The sequence below is a fragment of the Rhinatrema bivittatum genome, chromosome 5, assembly GCF_901001135.1.
Source record: "Rhinatrema bivittatum chromosome 5, aRhiBiv1.1, whole genome shotgun sequence".
NCBI classification, from domain to species: domain Eukaryota; kingdom Metazoa; phylum Chordata; class Amphibia; order Gymnophiona; family Rhinatrematidae; genus Rhinatrema; species Rhinatrema bivittatum.
The window spans coordinates 228,928,165-228,950,002 of record NC_042619.1 but is presented as its reverse complement, the minus strand read 5'-3'; the positions used below and the strand labels follow the sequence as shown (position 1 = coordinate 228,950,002).

At 42.6% G+C, this 21,838-nt stretch overlaps 1 protein-coding gene across 6 annotated transcripts in view; it reads left to right on the top strand.

The window, feature by feature from the left end:
* The window catches only part of ACOT9 (acyl-CoA thioesterase 9), a 139,177-nt gene extending 119,694 nt beyond the window's left edge, over positions 1–19,483 (top strand). For 4 of the 6 annotated variants that reach the window (XM_029603406.1, XM_029603405.1, XM_029603404.1 and 1 more), the window contains 5 exons: positions 2,808–2,898; positions 9,907–9,992; positions 10,328–10,415; positions 12,591–12,741; positions 17,323–19,483. In XM_029603406.1, the coding sequence (XP_029459266.1) occupies positions 2,808–2,898; positions 9,907–9,992; positions 10,328–10,415; positions 12,591–12,741; positions 17,323–17,390 (484 nt within the window). In that variant the 3' untranslated portion in view covers positions 17,391–19,483. The remainder of the gene's footprint in view (positions 1–2,807; positions 2,899–9,906; positions 9,993–10,327; positions 10,416–12,590; positions 12,742–17,322) is intronic. The other 2 variants (XM_029603408.1, XM_029603407.1) reach the window with 1 other exon arrangement.
* Positions 19,484–21,838: the final 2,355 nt, after the last annotated feature.

Sequence of the window (21,838 nt, the reverse complement as noted above, 5' to 3'; positions counted from 1 at the left end):
GCAGAGAGTCAGTTGGTCTCTCCGCAGGAAATCTGCAGAGCTGCTACTTGGAAGTCTCTGCATACTTTTGCTAGTCATTATCGTCTTGATGTGCAAGCGCCAGTTTTTGGCTCCTTCGGAAGGCAGGTGCTTAGAGTGGGACTGGCTCGGTTCCACCCTATTTAGTGAAGCTTTGGTACATCCCACTGTCTGGACTGATCCGGGTACATACAGGGAAAGGAAAATTGGTTCTTACCTGCTGATTTTCATTCCTATGGTACCACGGATCAGTCCAGACTCCCGCCCATGTACTTTTGATACGTCCGCTCGAAGTTATCCTTTTGTCTTCTTTGCAGCATTTTGGATCTATCTGTTTCCTATTAGAACTTTAAGGCACCGGAAGTATCTACTAGATGGATATATATGTAAGAGCGGTTATTTGCAGTGTTTTGAATTGTTCGAATTACCAGTTACTTGTTGCTTGCTTGATCTTATGCTAGTTATCTTTATATTTCTCTGCTTTGATAACATTTATACTGAAGGGATGCAGGGTAGGCTCTGTCCTGATATAGAATACCCTTTCAGTTTTTCTCTGTCTCCATCTGCTGGACAGGAGGCTCAACCCACTGTCTGGACTGATCTGTGGTACTACAGGAACGAAAATTAGCAGGTAAAAACCAATTTTCCTATATCATAGTAACTCATCTATTTCAAGAGGCATTTGCAAATTGTGAATGAGACTATAATGAATTGTTGATTTTGCTATTGAGTATCAGTAATATCTAAGTGATGTTTTTAACTGTTTTATTATGTGCTTGTGTATTTTGTATGAATTCTATCTTATGTGTTTTATGTTTCATGATTGTATTTTATACTGCTGGAATCCACCTAGAACAGGCTCAGGTAATAGGTGGAATAGAAATTATTGTTTTAAAAAAAGAAATAGACCCGTGCCGAGACTATGGGTGTAGCTGGCTGCGAGATACATGGGGGTAATGCAAAAAGATGAAAAAGGAAGTGTAAAATTGAAGACTACTTTGTTTTCATTTGAGGCATAATGACGGATACAAATATATCTCACAGTTCCATGTTCTCATGAAGGGGTACCCAGGAATCCAGCTGTTTCCCTTTGCTTGCATGCAGGAGATGAGCAGCTGAGACCTGTACTGTATACCTCAGTGTGAAGATTTTAAAGCTGCAGAATTAGATGAATTCCTCAGAAGAATGATGTGCCTCTTTCTTCCCTCATTCTTATTCCTGGATCTTGTCTTTATTTTGTTTTTGTTTTTGTTTTTTTATACCTGTCTGGAATAAAATGAATGTATCTTTCTTTTGTTATGGTTGCACCTTTATTTATTTGTTTATTTTTTGGATGCTCCTTCCTGAATTCTTGCTTTTTATTTTTAAAGCATTTAATTTTTTTTAAAACTCTTTATTTTCAAAAAAGAAAAAGAACAATAGATATAATAAATGTGAGGGAGATAACACATTTTCAGTCAAATTTATGAAATTGAATATATATCAATATACAATACAAATAGAATTATTATACATCTATGGAGAGTCCAGTACAAAACCACATCGCCCCATGATTCCCTCTTGATGCCTGCCAAGGTCATTCATGTCCAAAGCAAAGATGTCCCCCACCGAAAGGGGAATAAGGAAGCCCGACTAGCCTCCCCGTAGTGCCCAGTAAGGAGCCCAAATCTTGTGATAAACCACCATTTGGCAGCAAAGCATGTATGTGAGCTTCTCTATTAAAGCAATGGCATGCACCCGTTTATGCCAGCAGGCAATTGTAGAAGCAGTTTTCCAGATTGTAGCAATTGTGAACCTACCTGCATGTATCAAATGATGATCAAGTATACGTCTTGTCGAATTTAAAATTGTGAGGTCCCCACCACCCCAAAAGGAACAGCAGTAGCGAAAGTACAACCTCTCTACCTACCATACGGTGCAACTCTAGCCCAACCTGTTTCCAGAACTCTTGCACAAAAGGGCAAGTCCATCATACATGTGAATATGTGCCAGCTTGCTGTAACCTCTCCAATAGAAGGGCGAGGTTCCTACCTGAATACTAGAGTAGTAGGCTGGGAATCTCTATATTCCTATATACTCCTTTTATCTTCCAGCTCATTTGGAATCAATGCTGGATTTCTGGTGCCCTGAGCCTTAATTCAGTCTCCTGTGGATTTTTTCCGTTTTAATAGGATGCCTCCCTTCCCCATTCCTAATCTGGTCATTGCAGCAATGATCTGGAAGCCGCAAGGCATGCACCAAGGCTGCTTCTGGAACCCTGTACCATGAGCTCTGAATCATGCCACCAAGTGTCATCCTTACGATGACAGTAGAAACAAAGAGAATCGGTGGTTGAAAACGCCCTTTATTTAATGATGCATCATTAAAGGGCGTTTTCAACCACCTATTCTCTTTGTTTCTACTGCTATACAGCCAATTGGATCGGCTTCCGCTTTGCTTTTTGGGTCCATCCTTACGATGACTACAGCTCCCTCCTAAGGGTTCTTAATGCTGCCCTTGCAGCATCCCCAGCCAACTCATGGCACGGAAGGCCTGATCCAAGAAAGGAACCACTGGGACACCCTGAATTCACGCTTTTAACGTGTCAGTGTGAGGGTTCAGAATAGTGAAACCGTGATTTATTTTTATTCGTGACTGGGAGTGGCTAAGCAGAATGCGCCTTCAAACCACCGTAGGAAGTTGCTTATCCCATATGTTTTTGGGAGCCCTTGTCGTAGTTGTGAAATAGTATTATGCTTTCAAAAACCATAAGGCGACCATATTATTTTGAAACTCTTTTTATTCTGCAGGACTGTGAGTTTTCAGAGTCGTGTTTTGCCTCCTGGTTCGGTGTGGATGGAAGATGCAAAACTTAAAGGTTTAGAGATCTGCCACCCGCAGGTATTTTTAACAGACGGAGAGAGAAAATGATAGAATGTAATAGGTAACAAATGAGGACTTGGTATCCTACTAATTATATTCAGGGCCCCTACTTTATTGCGATGCTGCAGCAAATGTAGAATTGGGGCCACCACGGGCACTCACTCTCGCCATCTTCCCTTCAGCTTGCTGCTTGAACCCATTCTTATTCTTTTCCCTTTACTGGTAGCCAGGCCTGCCGACATGTCACTGCCTTACTTAGGTCAACATTGAATTCCTCCCAACCACTAGGATCACTGTTGCTTCCTTCAACTCTGCTACCGCAGTACATCTCATAGTAAGCATAGCCATGTGGCATGGGCAGCAAAAGGAAATATAGAAATGGAGAATATACATAAGGTCTGTGAGGCCTATCTGGTCTGCCCAGTATTATTCTTGGTGCATAGCCATAGACCCTTGGTAAATTTCTTGTTTTCAGGGCTCCACAAGGGTTATGTCTTGGTTATTTGAAGGATGGACTTACCTGATATTGCCCTAATTGGTTCCTTAGGCCTTGTCAGGGTGCACTGTCAACTGCAGTGACTGATTTAGGATGATGCCACCCTAGGCGCACTGTCTCTTTCCCTCCTCCAATGTTGGAAAAAATGAGCAGAAGGTCTAAGGTACATCCCCATGGTTTCCTGCAACAGCTGAAGGGTAGATTCTGTGGCAACATTTTGACAAATATTTACATCTTTTATTTTACATTATAAAATAGTTTTTAAACCTGGCTTATATCTGTATAATTTAATTTTCTTTTATTGGGTGAGGACAAAGGATCTCAAGTATCAGTACAGGAAGGGGATCTCGGGATTGGAGAGAGGAGAAGAAGAGGGTAAGATGACCAAGGATGGGGAGAGAAAGGGAGGGGGCCAAGAATGAGGTGAGGAAAAGAGATGGGAGGGGAGGAAGAGTATGAGACGAAAAGAAGATGGGGGAAGAGAGGGAATGAGAACCATGAATGAGAATCAGAGATTGGTAAGACTGAGGAAGGGTGAGGGGAAGAGATTAGGACTTTGAGATGGGGAAAGGAGGGAGCTGAGAGTAAGAAGAATTGTCGGGGGAGAGAGGGAGAAAGTAGGAAGGGAGGTTCCAGGATCTGGAGCATAGAATTTGAGATCAAGGGGGAGAGCATCTGAATTGTGATGGAGGAGGCAAATGTCCCTACTGTGCTTCAGTCTTTTTCCCCTTGCTTGCCTCCTCTAGCCTTCCACCCAATCTGGCAAATACGTGCATAAACACACCAGTTGATCCCCCTTTTTTCTGTCTGCTCCAGACTCATTCCTCCTTTTCTGTCCCTGAATGACAGAAAAGGAGGGGCTGGAGTAGGGAGCAGAATAGCTTTTTTTTTTTTTTTTCTCTGCTATCTCTGCTATAGGCTCACTCCTCTCCTTTTCCCTCCATGGGAGTTAGATCTCTTAAGAGATCCAGCACAGCTGGAAGGCAGCAAATCTTCAGCCAGCCTGCTGGCCCTGTATTTTTTCCACCCTAGGCCCAGACCTAGTGTGCCTGTTGATAAAACCAGGCGTGGATAACTGTATCAGCTCTGAAGGCAATGAGGCATACTAGATCATGGAATCAAGCAATTTGGTGTATAATTCCTTTGTGGAATAATTCTCCACTTGCTGCTCACTTGAAGATTGATTTTTCAAAACTTAGGAAACTTGTCAAGACGCTTCTGTTTTTTCAGGCCTTTTGATAGTGGTGGTGTGCTTTGTATTTCTGGAGTTGTTGATGCTGTGTTTTTTGTGTGTTTTGTTTATATTGCAGTTGTTTTGTTTTGGTATTATTTCAGCCTATTAGTTACAAAATAAAACACATACTTGTTTGTAATGGTAAGCAAGAAATGAACTTGCTGGCTTTTCTCCTCATTCCTAGGCAGCTAGGATCCTCTTTGCTTATTCCAGACTTTTTTGAATTCTGTTCGTTTCTATTTCCACCATGAAGGAAGGAAAATTGAATACTGGGTTTTGATTTTGGCTGGGTATTTTTACTGTGATGCTGAAGTGTGAAAAGCAACTGGAGGAAAGGAAGGAACAGAGAGAGGCAAAAAACTGGAGGGAAAGGAGAGACTGGAGCAGCAGAGGCAAGAAACCGGGAGAGAGTAGAAGAAATGAAAGAGATGCCATACTGATCAGGCCATGGGTCCACCAAGCCTAGCATCCTGTTTCCAACAATGGCCTATCCAAGATGCAAATACCCAAACATTAAATAGATCTCAAGTTAGCAGTTTATGGATTTTTCCTCTAGGAACTTATCCAAACCTTTTTTTAAACCCAGTTACACTAACTGCCATAACCATATCCTCTGGCAATGAATTCCAGAATTTAACTATGTGCTGAGTGAAAAAGAATTTTCTTTTATTTGTTTTAAATGAGCTACTTGCTAACTTTATGGAGTGCCCCTAGTCCTTTTATTATCTGAGAGAGTAAATAACCGATTTACATTAACCTATTTCAGTCCTTTCATGATTTTGTAGACCTCTATCATATTTCCCTCAGTCGTTGCTTCTCCAAACTGAACAGTTCTAACTTCTTTAGCCTTTCCTCATAGGGAAAGTTCCATGCCCCTTATCATTTTGGTTGCCCTTCTCTACACTTGCTCCAGTGCAACTATCTTTTTTAAGATGTGATGACCAGAATTGCACACAGTATTCAAGGTGATGTCTCACAATGGAGCAATACAGAGGCATTATGATATCCATCGATTTATTTGCTATTCCCTTCCTAATAATTCCCAACATTCTGTTTGCTTTCTTGACCACCACAGCACACTGAGCTGACGATTTCAATGTATTATCCACTATGACACCTAAATCTTTCCTGTGTGGTAACTGCTAAGAAAGAACCTAACATTGTGTAACTACAGCAAGGGTTATTTTTCCCTATATGCACTACCTTGCACTTGTCTACATTAACCTTCATCTGCCATTTGGAAACCCAGTCTTCCAGTCTCACAAGGTGGTCCTGTAATTACAATCCGCTTGAGATTTAACTACTCTGCATAATTTTGTGTCATCCGCAAATTTGATCATCTCACTCATCGTACCCCCTATCAGATCATTCATAAATATATTAAAAAGCACCAGTCCAAGTACAGATCCCCGAGGCACTCCATTATTTACTTTTTTCCACTGTAAAAACAGACCATTTAACCAGTTTGCAATCCACAAAAGGACATCACCTCTTATCCCATGACTTTTTAGTTTCCTTAGAAGCCTCTCATGAGGGACTTTGTTGAATGCCTTCTGAAAATCCAAATATACCACTTAGGAGATTTGTGAGGCAAGACTTCCCTTGGGTAAATCCATATTGGCTGTGTCCCATTAAACCATGTCTATCTAAATGTTTTGTGATTTTATTCTTTATAACAGTTTCCACGATTTTTCCCACCACTGAAGTAATGCTCACCGGTCTGTAGATTCTTGGATCACACATAGAGCCTTTTTTACATATTGGGGTACATTGGCCACCTTCCACTCTTCAGATACAACAGACGATTTTAATGATAGGTTACAAATTAATTGAAATAGATATGAAATTGCATTGTTTAGTTCTTTCTTTGTATACCATCTGGTCCAGGTGATTTACTACTCTTCAGTTTGTCAATAGGGCAACGACATCTTCCAGCGTCACCATGATTTGGTTCAGTTAATCTGAATCATCATCCTTGAAAACCGTGTCCGGAACAAATATCTCCCCAGCATCTTCTTCAGTAAACACCAAAGCAAAGAATTTGTTTAATATTTCCGCAATGGTCTTATTTTCCCTAAGTGCCCCTTTAACCCCTTGATCATCTAAAGATCCAGCCAACTCCCTCGCAGGCTTTCTGCTTCGGATATATTTTACAATGTTTTTTAATGAGTTTTTGCCTCTACAGCCAACATATTTTCAAAATCTCTCCTAGCTATCCTATCAATGTCTTATATTTGTAAACCGGGGTGATATGTATATTATACAGGAACTTCCGGTATATAAATCCTTTAAATAAATAAATAAATAAAATATTTAACTTGCCAGTGCTTATGCTTTATCCTATTTTCTTCTGATGGATCCTTTTTCCGGTTTTTGAATGAAGATCAAGTGTGCATTTAGTTTGTTGCAGGATCTTTATCCTGTTGGACTGTATGCCATCCTGGACATAAAGCACCACCCCACCACCAAGATGCTCCTCTATGTTATTGCGATATAATTTGTAACCTGATTATAGCACTATCCCATTGGTTATCCTCTTTCCACCATGTCTCTGAGGTGCCAATTAAGTCTCATCATTCACTGCTATACACTCTAATTCTCCCATCTTACTTCTTATACTTCTGGCATTAGCATACAAACATATCAAAGTGTGTTTTTTGTTTGTATTAACATTCTGCTTTCCAATTTATCCCTGTCAACTGAAATCTTTTAGCTCAGGTGAGTCTTTAATTATAGACACTTGGACTACTTTTCTTATTATTGGAACCTCTCTATTGGGATGCCTTAACTCTAATGCTTCATTAATATCCTTTGAAGATTCCTCTCTTCGAACCATGTGCTGCTGAGCAACTGTCTGCTTTCTGCTTTGATTTAGTTTAAAAGCTGCTCTTTCTCCATTTTAAAGGTTATTGCCAGCAGCCTGATACCACCCTTATTAAGGTGGAGCCCATCCTTTCGGAAAAGACTCCCCTTTCCCCAAAAGGTTCCCCAGTTCCTCACAAAACTGAATCCCTCTTCCTTATACCATCATCTCATCCACGCATTGAGAGTCCGGAGTCCTGCCTGCCTCTGGGGACCTGCGTGTGGAACAAGGAGCATTTTAGAGAATGCTACCCTGGAGATTCTGGATTTAGCTTTCTAGCTAAGAGCTTAAATTTGACTTCCAGAACCACCCTCCCACATTTCTTTATGATGTTGGTGCCCACATGTACCACGACAGCCAGTTCCTCCCCAGTACTGTCTAAAATCCAATCTAGGTGACATGTGAGGTCCAGGCGATCCTCATGCCTACCAGCTACTTTGATTCCTAATAATCGAATCACCAACTATGACAGCTGACCTAACCCTTCCCTCCTGGGCAGTAGCCCTGGGAGACATATTATTGGTGCAAGAGGACAATGCACCACCTGGAGAGCAGGTTCTTGTTACAGGATCATTTCCTGCTGCACCAGGTTGATGCTCTTTGATCAGGAGACCTTCCTCTTCCAAGGTAGCACCAAGGCTGCCAGATTGGAGTTGGGACTTGGCTACTAAATCCCTGAAGGTTTCATCTATATAGAAACATAGAAATGACGGCAGAAGAAGACCAAATGGCCCATCCAGTCTGCCCAGCAAGTTTCGCACTTTTTTTTTTCTCATACTTATCTGTTACTCTTGGCTCTTAGTAACCTTTTGGTTCTATTTCCCTTCCACCCCCACCATTAATGTAGAGAGAAATGTTGGAACTGCATCTAAATAAAATATCTAGCTTAATTAGTTAGGGGTAGTAACCGCCACAATAAGCAAGCTACACTCATGCTTATTTGTTTACCCAGACTATGTAATTCAGTCCTTGTTGGTTGTTGTCTGTATATAGATCCACTTTTCTTCATTCCCCCTGCCGTTGAAGCAGAGTGTTATGCTGAATATGTATTGAAAGTGAAGTTTCAGACTTTCTCCCCTGCCGTTGAAGCAGAGAGCTATGCTGAATATGCATTGAAAGTGAAGTTTCAGACTTTCTCCCCTGCCATTGAAGCAGAGAGCTATGCTGGATATGCGTGAAGTATCAGTCTTTCTCCCCTGCCGTTGAAGCAGAGAGCTATGCTGGATATGCATTGAAAGTGAAGTATCAGACTTTATCCCCTGCCATTGAAGCAGAGAGCTATGCTGGATATGCATGAAGTATCAGTCTTTCTCCCCTCTCTCTGCCTCAGCTCCTTCAGGTCTGCCACTCTAGCCTCCAAAGATTGGACTCATTTTTTGAGAGACAGGAGCTCTTTGCATCGGGTACATGCATACAACCTCTCACTGGTGGGTAAAAAATCATACATGTGACACTCTATGCAAAAGACTGGAAGGCCCCCCTCTTGCTGCTGAACTGCTGCCTTCATCTTTAATTTGTACGGTTCCTAGTTATGTTTAGGTTGCTGTGGGAGTAGGAATGCATACAATTAGGATCCTTTAAATGTATTAGTGTAGTTACTATTTATTTGGTACTGACCTACAAGGGAATGATTAAACTCTTGTTAAGGTGTGGGAAATTTCTGAATTTAAGTTAAAAAACTGATTATTTTATTTTTTAGTGTGAAAGTGTCACTTATTATGGATGAGCTAAGGATGGGTGGCAGAGAGAGACAAATACACAAACTCCTGGTTTTTGCCTGCCCTCTGACTAGCTTTTTAACACAAACACTAAACACACCAATAGTTTACTTCTCCCCAAATCTTTAAGCACTAAACTTTCCCCAAGCAGTACTTATCAATTCTTTTCAGCTACCAGCAAGGTGATCCTCTCCTCTCAGTGCTCCCACTGGACTGACAGAAAGAAAAGACAGAGGGGATAAAAAAAAACCTGGAGACGGGAAATAAATAACAAAAGAATAAATACAAAGGCTGGAAAGCAGCTTTATTTTTTCAAAGTAAAATATTTTTCCTGCAGGTTGAGTAAGGAACATGCAGGCCGACTTGCTACAGTCACAGCAGGATGTTCTGGTCCCACCGCAGGAATACTGGGGGAGCTTGTTTATAATGTTCTGTCCTTTTTGCATATGTGGCTTCAGAATTATCAACATGAGAGGACCCAAGGAGATGCCATTCCAGAGCTTAGGGACCATAAAGAACACCCAGGGAATAATATCTGTGGAGAACTCTCCCGTACTAGGTTTGAATAAGAACATTCAAGTATCTGATATCTTGTGTGCCTATTCTGTGTGGGGAAGAGTTTCCTGCTATTCCAGCGTGCGGTTTCTCCTCTGGTTTTAAGTTAAGATCCACCCACTGATGTTACCCACATTTCTCTTCTTGCTTTTTCATGCAGGAGCGTAACATATTTAATAGAATCTTTGGTGGCTTTCTAATGAGGAAAGCATTTGAATTGGGATGGGCCACTGCCTGCACCTTTGGGTGAGTGTTTCATTTAGTGCAATAAATTAGACAAAAGATTAGACTGGGGGGAAGTGAGGGCCTGGAAGAGGCCCTCACTCCCTTCAGATGTTTTGCTTTTAATGCTGGTACCATGGGGCGGCAGAGGCTTGACATTTGCCCATTGTTGCTGGGAATATTTTACTTCATTTCTGTATGAAAGAGACGAAGGTCACAAGTACCCATGGGTTTATCAGGTTGTGTATGAACTGACTGGCTCCACTTTGAGCTGCATGTATTTACAAGAACCGAAGTATCAAGATGAAACACAGAAGCTAACGATAACCAAATTGCTTTGTGATGGCTTTTCTTTTAAGAGGCTCGAGACCTTACGTTGTGGCTGTGGATGACATCATGTTTCAGAAACCAGTTGAGGTCGGTTCACTGCTCTTCTTGTCTTCCCAGGTAGGACACTGAACTACTATTGCAGAGCACCAATTGGTGCCTCCTTTCATCAGTGTATGCGTTATTTGCGCGTATGTATATGTAGTGGTATATAAAATATATTGTGTGTGCATAAGGGAGTAATGACTAGAAAAAGAGAGGTACATACGTGATGAGAAATAAGTACTGGAAACAGTTCTCCATGTGAGAATTGATCTGAGTTGCTGGGTCGGGGTGGATGTGCCCAGGCACTGCGCTCCTGCACAGCTCCACACTTACTTTGGAGCCGGTTCTGCATCTCACACATATGATTAAAACTTGTTTCAGGGAAGAAACTAGGGCTGAGCCATTTGTTCTTTGGATACTTCATTTGGTCACTTTGACCAGACTGTTTGGAACAGCGGGTTTTATAAGCTAAAATAAATACGATTCTAGAGTAAGGCTTGAGAAGGGCGCTTTCCTCTGGTATACCGGAGCCAGGGAGGAGATGATCAATCACTAGACATTATAAGCGCGCTCTCGTCTTTCAACTGGCTGCATCAATCCTGAGTTAGTTTATTTAATAAATGAGTGGACGAAGGATCAATTTCAGGATTTAGTTATTTTATGTACTGATATGTGTTCCTAAGTCTGAGACCAACAATGGAGACTGTGATTTACCCAGAATCCTCTGCTGTCTTGGCCTGCTTGCAGTTCTGGGCATGTGAACCCTAAATGCCCTATTGAACCTAATTTGGAGAAATTCTAGGAGGCATTTGGACAGCAGCTGGAGCTGTCCAAAACTTGTGATGGATGGTCATAGGGTCACAATGAGCAGAAGGAAAAAGGTCAGAATCTCAGGCTAACATTTCAACTACAATAGCACCTGTAAAAACAGCTTAAGTCTTTGGAGATCTCCCTGAGGGTGAAAAACTGACAGGACAAAGGACTAACAGAAGATTGATGTGAATACCAGGCAAGTAGGCCCCAATTTGGGAAGGGGATCAGGGGTAATATAGGTCTTATTTATCTTCTTTTTGACATGAGAAACTGTGTACATGATACTCCTATAGGTTCATGCAATTTAGGGATTGAGACTGTCTGTTATTTATAAAAAGAAGAATTCACTGATGTACAGGGAAAGACAGATAGTAGTGCTTCTCATGAGCGTCTGGCCAGAGAAGTCCTGCCCTTCTGTACCTCCCAAGGATACCTGTATTGCTTATTGATATACAATAAAAAAAAAATTGATATTTGTTTCTCCAAAACTTTGGTGTGGTATCCTTGTGTCTGTGGAGAAGCACCTTAATCTTGATTTAGTGCTAAAAGCTAAATAAATTACATAGAAAAAAAATACAATTTCAGGGTCCAGTTTGAAAGACTCTGGATCAAGATTTTAAGAACTCCTTCACCCCACTACCCCTCCGTCCTTCTCTTTCCTTAATGTTTGCTTCTCTGACACAGGTCTGCCCATTTCTGCACACCTGTGTCCTTGTTTGTCTCACTCATCTCTTCAGCCCTGAGCATTCCCCTCTCTCCCAGCAGAATGAACTGTTCCTGTTTCTATCCAGATTTTTCTATATAACATTTTTTTTCTATTCATATAAGTTCTCCAAATTTCCAAATTAGCAGGTAGCACTTATTGCCAATTGACCTTCTGTTCAAGGGACATTTACCCACATGCCAGCTCAGGCCAAAATAAAGCAAAGTTGCCTGTCTGTAATGGATGTTCTCCAAGGACAGCAGGTTAAATCAGCCTACTATCCGGGTGACGTCATCAACAGTACAATCTAGAGATTTCTGGCCAAGTCTGGAAAGGCTTTTCTGGGCATCCGTGAGACTTCCTGCATGCACACTACCTCATGGAGCCCCTTCGGTACAATTTTGTCTCCGGTGACAGATGGATACATTTCCTCCTGTGCAGTTTGCAGTGAGAGAAATTTTTGTCTCCTGTGATTGGGCCACCTCACTCGGCTCCTTCAGATTTCTTGATTCCAGTAAAATCCTTTCATTAGATTTTTTTTTTTTTTTGGGACTTAATTGTCCTTGTTATCCATCATGGTTGCTTGGCCCTGAGGTTTTTGTTTTCTTCTTGTGTGTGACTTATATATGCAGTTTGTCCTCTGAGAAATAAAAACCATAGCAAGTTGTTTTTTTTTGCACCAGTCTTTGGTAAGTGTCAAACATATCACTGAATTTCGCTTTATGATTTTTTAGGTTTGTTACACAGAGAGCAATCACATCCAGGTCCGTGTGCACACGGAGGTGTTCGACTCACAAACGAGGAAACACCAGACGACTAACGTCTTCCATTTCACATTTGTGTCAGAGAATGAAGTTCCACGGATTATACCCAAAACATATGGAGGTAAGTAGCAATCTGGATTTATCATTCACCCACATGACCTTGAAAGCGCACCACTTTGGGTTGTTCTTATGTTACTCCAATAAAAGGTATCGCAATAGACAGTCTTTTACATAAAGTGGAGTTCTCTTGTGGAGACTTCCAGCTTTCAGGAGAGGAATGGAGTTGTATGCTTGAAGGGTCTGTCTTGGGTCCAGTTCTGTTCAAAATTTCTATACGTGATATTGCAGAGGGGTTGGTGGGTGAACTTAGGGATATGTCTTGATCAGACAAGAGACCATAGAGTGGTCATATCTGACATCAAGATAGAGAAACAGTGCGACAAGGTGGCTGTGAGAGCCTCTGTTTGGTTCACATCATGACCTCTCACCCCTCCACTTGCCCCCATCTCTTGGTTTCTATGTTCCAAATGCTTTCAGATAAAGCTTGTGCAGTATTACTGTGTAGTCTGATACAGATGTATGGGCATTAGGAACTGGAATGCCAGTTCATTGCATTGAACTTTAATGGCAAGGGTTAAAAACATCCTTGAAGTGTGCTAATTACCGTTCCTGTTCATACCCCAGATCAGTCCAAACAAGTGTGTTTTGTATCCCTACCAGCAGATGGAGGCAGAGAGTAAAAACAACTTTTCATGCACTGCTACATAACCGAGAGTGCCACCTGTAGTCCCTCAGTGTTTCTCTGTCTCCAGCAGATGGTTGAGGTGTAAAACTGCTGTCTGGAGTTTTTGGAAGAATTTAAAAAAGAAATAAAGAAAAGGAAAAAAAATGATTTGGCTCCCTAAGGTGCTAGGTTCCTTCATGGGCCATCCCTTAGGTTGAGCTGGGCGAGCGGAGAGTTGGTGTTCCCTGGCTGTCTTGGTCCGAAGTAAGCAGAGAACTTGAAAGTCATGGGTCCTGGCTCCCTCAATCCCTCTGAATCCCCCTCATCTGTTTCTGGCTGCAAGCTCTGGGAAGTATCCCCTTATTGTCTTGTTCTGTCTAAGATGGCTGCCTTGGGTTTTGTGTTTGTTTTTTTTGCAAAAAAGACTTTTTTGCAAAAAAAAAAAAAAAAAAGAGTAAATTGTAAGTGAGGTAGTGATCTGCCAGAACATGGATCATGTTGGCTCTGCTGGTACTGGAACAGGGAAGGAAGTCGCTGCTGCATACCCAAGGTATGGGAGGGCTTAGAGGGCCTTTGTGCAGGTGGTGCAGCGTGCATTGGGAGACTGATTTAATACATCCGGGGCCCGGGAGAGCTTGATGGGTATTGTGTGGGGCATGTCAGGAGGCTGCGTTCCTCTACCCGGGGGTCTGGGAGGGTTCTCAGAGGTAGTGTGCTGTTGGCATGGTGCACATGTGTGAGGGCAGCATGGCATCGACCACGCAGCATGCCAAATTTTGCAGGAACTGTGGAGAATGGTGTTCGCGCCTGATTGCTGGTGACCTCTGTCCCGATTATGCCTCTGGGGGCAAAGACAGCTCCTCTGGGGCAGCAGGCAAACGTTTTACCCGGCGGGTATCGGCAAGGAGGTCGCCAGAGATGAGGAGGCAGCAGACAGGATACCAGTGATTTAAAACAGTTTTTCACTGGGTTTTGTTCTGCTCCTGCATAAGGTTTTTTAGCCAAGCGGGAGACAGAAGGGTTGCGCCCGTGCACGATACAGGCTGCGTGGCCCACTAAGGTGTGCAAGTGGAAGCTTCACAGATGACAAGAGTCCATCTCTGCGCATTGGAAGGCGTCTCAATAGGGTGCTGGTGACCTGGGGGAGGACCCCAGGGGTTACCCATTAGATGAGGTACCGGAGGTGCATCAGTCCCTGTTGGATCGGAGGAGGATCCAGTGGATGAAAGGTCCGCCACCTGTTCCAGAGGATGAGTTGCGTCCCCTCATCCCTCAGGTTCTTGATGAAGTCCATACACGTTGGAGGAGCCTCAAGAGGATGTAGGTGACCAGGGGAAGGTTCCTGGGGGTCACCCGTTAGATGAGAATCCAGAGGTGGATCAGTCCCTGTTGAATCCAGAGGAGGTGTACCGGTGGTGAAAGGTCCACTGCCTGTTCTGGAGGAGGAGTTGCATCCCCTCATCTCTCAGTTCTTGATGAGCTGATTTTTGCGGGATGCAGAAGACTCAGGAAAAAGATTCTATCCCAATGGCTATTTCCAGGCAGGTGGCCTGGTTGGAGACTGGGGTAGGCTATGTGGCACATGAGCTGTAGGATTTGGTCCACATGATCATCAGAAGCATGGTCTCAGCACTTGCAGCTGACTCCTATGGTTGCAAAAATGATCAGTGGATATTTGATGTAAGCACAGCTCTGTAATCTCCGTTTTTAAGGGGCACTGGTGGTTCGGGGAAGATCTGGACAAACTAATGACACATTTGGGGGAGCGTCCTGTCTTTCAATCATTTGGGAATACAAATAGTTCATAGGGCATTGTTGTCAATCCTTCCACATGTCCGAAAAGGAGTGGTGAGAGTCTTCTCAGACAATACAACAAAGGTGGCGTATATCATTCATTCAGGAGGGATGATGAGTAATGGGATGGTTTTGGAGGCCCAGGAGCTGTTTAGACAGAACAGCATCTGGAGGGAATAGCGACACCACGTGTTGCAGGAATGGATAATGTGTACACAGATTATCTCAGCAGGTGGAAGTCAAAACCTGGGGGAATAGGAGTTGTCCTTGGAGGCCTGGAACCTCATTTGCACCAGGTAAGGGATTCCCAGCTGGCTCTGATAGAGTTGGTGGCTATGTTGGGGTGACTCGATTTTTCAATCGCAGATGGGAGGTCGAGGGCATAGATGCTTGGTTCTTCCTTGGCCTTTGGGAATTCTGCTGTAGGGGTTTCCTCCATGATCTTTTGTAGGCTGCTTATGGCATTGCATAGTGCGACGCCTAGGAGCAGTGGTTCTGGTGGCTCTGGAGTGACCGCGGTGTCTGATTTGCGGTTCTGGTGCATCTCACAATAGGCAGGCCTCTCAAGTTGGCTCATCAGCAGAGCTTACCTTGACAAAGACCCATCCAGATCACAGGCGGGTCATTTTTATCTCGTGGCCTGGCTTTGGCGAGATGGTGTTTATGGCTGAAAGGATGCTCATAGCCAGTTAATTGACACCTTGCTTCAGGCTAGGAGGCCTTCTGCATCTCTGGCTTATGTCAAAGTGTGGAGGGTGTTTGGAGGAGAGTCTGGAGCCGTTGTGTAGAGACAGCGTTCGGATCTTGCCCTTTTGTTGCAGCCTTGGGATGTCCAGCAGGCAAGCTGCGGGGGGAGTCGGTCTCCCTTCCAAATGTCATTTGTTTTTTGAAGGGGGTCAAGTGCTTGTGTCCTTAGATCCATTTGAGCCTTTTGCAGAGGGCATCGATGAGGGACTTCTCCTTGAACACTGTTTTTCTGCTGACCATTTGTTTGGTCAGGTGGATTTTGGCGATTTAGGTTTGGTTCTGTAGATCCCCTTTCTGATGGATTGTGAACGACGGTATGACACTGTGTACGGTTCCCTCAGTTTTACCAAAGGTTGTCTCCTCCTTCCATGTTAACCGGATGGTGGAGCTTCTGGAGTTCCTATATTGGTCATTGGTTGCGTCACAAGGGAAGCTTATTTATTTGTTTGTTAGTCTGATTCTGTTGCGGTATGTTACGATCACTAACAGTTTTTGTCGGGCAGACCATCTCTTTGTATTGCACAGAAGGGATGTGCAACTAAACGTGACTAAAGCCATGTTTTCTCTTTGGTTTAAGGAGACTATTTTTTTCAGCCTATCTCTGTGAAGATCGAACAGCCCTAGAGGGGTTACAAGCACATTCTTTTAGGGTGCAAGCAACCTCCTGCGCAGTGTGTCAGTTGATGTTCCTCAAAATAAATAAAATAAAAGAGATATATAGAGCTGCAACATGACCTTTCCTTTCCACTTTCACCGGAAATTACCAAGTGAATGTCCAGGTGCTAGAAGATGCTACTTTTGCTGAGGGTGTATTGCGAGTAGGTCTTTCAGGTTCCAGCCCAATGTAGGGGAGCTTGGGTACATCCCACTTGTCCAGACTAATCTGAGATATGAACAGGAAAGGAAAATTGGTTCTTACCTGCTAATTTTCATTCCTGTAATACCACAGATCAGTCTAGAGGCCTGTCCCCTTGGTTCCAAAAGACTATTGTAGCTGCAATTAGGGTCTACTTCAGAGTTTCTACATGTAATTACATTGAACCGATATTTTGAACCAATGGAGATAACCGGTGCTTTGGTTACTGTGATGGTTGTTGAGGGTCCAATTCAGGGGTCTCCAATCTGGGATTTTATTTTTGCCCTTGAAGGGAAAGTTTGATTGGAGTTTTCTTCCACTGTTGGCTTGGGTATAGGTCAGTGCTGAGGGACTGCAGATGGCACTCTGTTATGTAGCAGTGCATGAAAAGTTGTTTTTATTCTCGATCTTCATCTGCTGGTAGGGATACAAAACCCACTTGTCTGGACTGATCTGTGGTATTCCAGGAACGAAAATTAGCAGGTAAGAACCAATTTTCCTTTAAGAGTTGAGTTGCGGCGTTCTGTCCAATTTCATTTTCTTTCATGGGGATTTTTATTCTTCTTTTTTCCTGTCTCAAGAGTCAATGCTATACTTAGATGGGAAACGACACTTTCATGCAGCCATGAAGACCACTGCAGCTGCTTAGAACTGGCACGCGCTCGGACCACCTGCAGTAGAAAGCTTTGGCTCCTGCCTGCGCAGAATGTTTGCAGAGTGGATCATCGGCGAAAGAGAATGTACTGGGCAAGAATGTTTGTTTCTTACAGCACTGCTGCAGTGTGTGTACAGACCTTGAAGCATAAGACCTGATATTTCTTTCCCTTTAAATAGATTTATACCACATTGAATATATTATATTATTGGCAGGTATAACAGTTATGGAGGGCAAGTCAAGTTGATTTTGACTCTTGTTAGAAGCCTCTTGTTTGAGTAGTTCAGGGGTTCCCAAGCCTGTCCTGATGACCCCTGTTGGTCAGATTTTCATAAATATGCACAAAATTTGCTTACATTGGTAGGGGGTGGGGCATGCTATGTACATTTCTCTTATGCATATTCATGTTGCTTATCCTGAAAACCTAGCCTAATGTAGGGTCCCCAGGGCAGGCTGTGGGTAGCCCTGGGCTAGTGTATTGGGCAGGCTACGCACAATCCTTTTTCTTAGCTATTATTTTTATGGCTAATACCTGATCATATCATGGCTTTAAAGACCAGTTGTTGAAGGCGATTCCTGCTGAGCTTACCTCATGATTTGTACTTGTGCTGGACTACTTGGTCAAAATGCAGGTGTGGACATTGTCAAATTTTAATTCAAAATAATTAAGGGAAAACGGTCCCTATATAATAGAATTAAAGCGGTAATGTCAGACAGATGCCTTATAATATCAACTTTCCTGGGTCCTGGCAATTTTTGTAAATATTTTCTGCTAGGATTGTGGCATATGCTGGGTATGGGAAGCATTTGGCTTTGCCCTTCACTGAGGAAAGCTACAAGCTCACGGTATAAATTGCTTTCTGGTATGTGTCTGTGCTGTCCTAGCCAATATGGCTAGACCTCGTACTCACTGAAGACAGAAACCCACATTTTCATGCAAAATATTTTATGCTGGCTTTTTTTGTATTCTGTATTAATGTCTTGTATGCTTCCTTTACTCAAGCTTGCTTTGCTGGTCTGTAAAGCCTCAAGTATGCTCTCAAAAGCTTTCACGGGCCCAGAGGATGCACCGTCTGCAGTTATTACACAGCTTCAGCAGGCAGTGCAGGGGTCAGGGACCAGTGTGCCAGGTGGAGGTAGGATTTTCCCTTCATGGTGTGAGAGTATTTAAAAACCCTGCTCCACCTTGGTGGGGGGGAGGGGGCACCCCAGTGGCATGCCAGCATCTCCCATGGAGAAAACTTTCCAGACCCCTGCTCGAGTCTACTTGCTATCTTTTCACCTGAGCTCCTACCACTGGCTTTAGCAAACAAAACCAACGATGAGGACACCAACCAGAACAATGGACCTGTATAATAATGTAGAACACCAACACCACAACCAAATGCAGCTGTGCTATGAGGCATAGCTATGAGTAGTATGATAAAGAAGTTAGGCTTTTCCTATCATCTTTGGAGTTAGTACAGACAGGTCTGTACTCAGATTCTAAAAACATTGGAATTTGTCGAGTAATTTCAAGCACTTTCTTTTTTAATATGATAAAACTTGCAGGGCTGTATTCACTAAGCTTTGCCACATGTTCAGCACCACAAAAACAGGCAGCCCTGCTAACGCAGCCCCCTGTAGCGTAGTCCACGTACCTTTAGCTGCTGTTTTAGTGGCTCTGCAAGTTCCTTAGCCTGGTTCATTAGGAGTGAAGTAAGCTTTGATGATCTTTTCTGGGGGGTGAAATGTTTGAGGCTTTCACATAATTGTACAGTGCAGCTGAAGTGAGACTGATGTTACTTAAGGAGGCTCCTTTTTTTAATATGTAGATTGTGGCCGCAGTAAGTAGGGATATCACATCTATTATCCAAATATGTTTTAAATGCCAGAGGAGATCAGACTGGATCTCCATGGGGTGCTAGTGCCATTATCACTGTAGGTGGTGCAGTTTACTAAGGAGTGTGAGAACAGAGAAACTCTTGCTGTCTTTAGTAGTTATTGTATTTTCATGTAAAAATAATACTGCACCACTCTTCACTATAAATATATGTTGTGCCTATCTGAGAGTCAAAAAAAAAAAAAAAAAAAAAAAAGAGAAGCAGTTGGCTACATTTTTATGGTCCTTGGTGCTAAAAATGTCAAATCCTATCCCTAAGGATTCATTCATTTCTGGATTCAGTAAATCTTATCTGCCACAAATCAAGCATAATTTTTTTAGTAATGTATACTTTCTTTAAAAAAAAAAAAGTTTAATATTATAAAGTTGATGCTTGCTGGTTTTTGTTTTTGTTTTTTTTTTTATTAATGAACTCCATTTGTTATTAGGCCACCTAATTTTGCCCAAAATCTTGAAAAATCTACTTAACCCCAATTGGGGCAACTGAGTTTTCAATGTTTTTACCCCTCCCCCTCCTCTTCCGACCCTGTGTGCCACCCAGTGTCCTCTGTTGGAAGAGGGAGTCAGATGGGACTCTTCTTCGGATGAACCCTTAAGCGTCCTCTTCTCTCCCAAGCATATCAACAACCCATGTGTTCAAACTCTGCTGGCCCTGATGGGGACTCCAGCTCTTATGTGCTTATAATCATCAAGCTTTGGATGAACTCTATTCATCCTGCTGTACCCACTGGTTAGGGAGGAGGAGGCACTGTCATTTCTCTTGAAGAACTGCCTTAGTGTTTATATCCAATAAAGAATCCAAATCGGACATTTTGGCTTCTAATTTCCAATTTGTTGCCTCCACGGCTTGGTTAGATAGCCTTCCTTGTTGCTTAGTGTTTATAGGACTTCTGTTTTTCTGTAGGTGACATATGTATGTGTGTTTCAGATAGGGTTAGATTTCTTTTTTTCTTAGTACTGGCAAACTGTCCATCTGATATAGCTAAACTTGATTATGCCTCATAATTACCATAACGCCAAATATGTCCTCTTTATTAACAAAGATTCTGTAATCAAAATACCTATACAAATCACTTACATATAAAATTAAAAAAATATCACATACATTTGACAATATTCACACACACAAACCATGAGGTTGATATTCAAAAGCCATTTAGACAGATAACTGAAAAGTTATCCATCTAAATGGCTTCCCGGCTAAATTCTAGCCGCATAAGTTGGGCGTTTCTGGGTGGAGCAGAATTAGCCACTTATGTGGCTAACTCTGGTCATGCCCGCAGGGTTGTCCTAAAGTTGTCCGGATATACTTATCTGGCTAACTTTAAGATAGCTGGGGATGTTCATCGACACCCCTGTGCTGAATATTCCCGTTAAGGTAGCCGAATAGCTCTATCCGCCTAACTTAACTAGCTGCTCCACGGCTGAATATCTGCCCCCATGTTTTTACAATCAATGAATAAATTACATACATATGTGTGGGATAGATCAACAATTAACATTATACACACCTTTAAAAAAACATATAGAGCAACAATACCCCACAAAGTGCACATGAGGTAAGGTTTTTAATAATTTTTTTACATGTGCATTTTGTGGGGTATTGTTTTTTAAAGGTGTGTATAATGTTAATTGTTGATCTATATATGTATCCATTTATTGTTATAAATCACTTTTTTTTTTATCTGTGAATATTGTCAAATGTGTATGTAAGTGATTTGTAGAGGTGTTATGATTATATAATGTGTTAGAGAAGATTTTTGGTGACACAGCTAGTTAAGTTAGCCGTGATTCAGCTAGCGTTAGGTTTCTTTTTTTCTTATATTTATCATGGGTTAGAAACCTGTATGTACCCTCAGCTTATTTTGTGCCAGTTGTTTGCAATGACGTGCACAGAGATGGCAATATTGAACCAGCTTAGAACAGGGGTTTCTCAAAGTTTTAGCCAATGGGGTTCCATTTTAGCACTTAAATTCAGATGACCTCAGAGGATGGAAAAACAGATTAGCAGATCTGTGATCCTCTAACGAGCACTTTCACTCTCCTCACACTCCAGCTGATTCCCTCTCAGTCTCCACTCTTTCCAGTCCATCCTTTCAGCCTCCACCCGCTCCAGAGGCTTATTTCTCAATTTCCACTTAATCTCATCCCCTCTTACATCCCCCAGCCCTTTTTGCATCTCCCAAGCTACCTCTCTCACCTTCAAGCCATTTTTTATAACCCCCAACTGATCCTTTGTCATTCTCTCTCTCTCTCTTTCCACCTCACACACATTCCCAGCTAGTCCCCAGCCTGACTGGGATCTATTGTAAGCGGCAACAGTATTCATAATGTAAGCCAGCACAGGGTCTGTGAGCTAGTGCAGGCCCTGCTGTGGCTTCAATCTTTCTTTCCACAGAAACTCATGCAAGGGCAGTGCCACTGTAGGGCCTGCGAGTGCATGCTGGCTCACAGACCCCATGCTGACTTCAACTACTAATGCTGCTGTTGTGATCTCCGCGGAAGGTTCATTTGGATTCCAATCCACAGTTTTTGGGAAGTCCTGACTCTGAATGTGTTT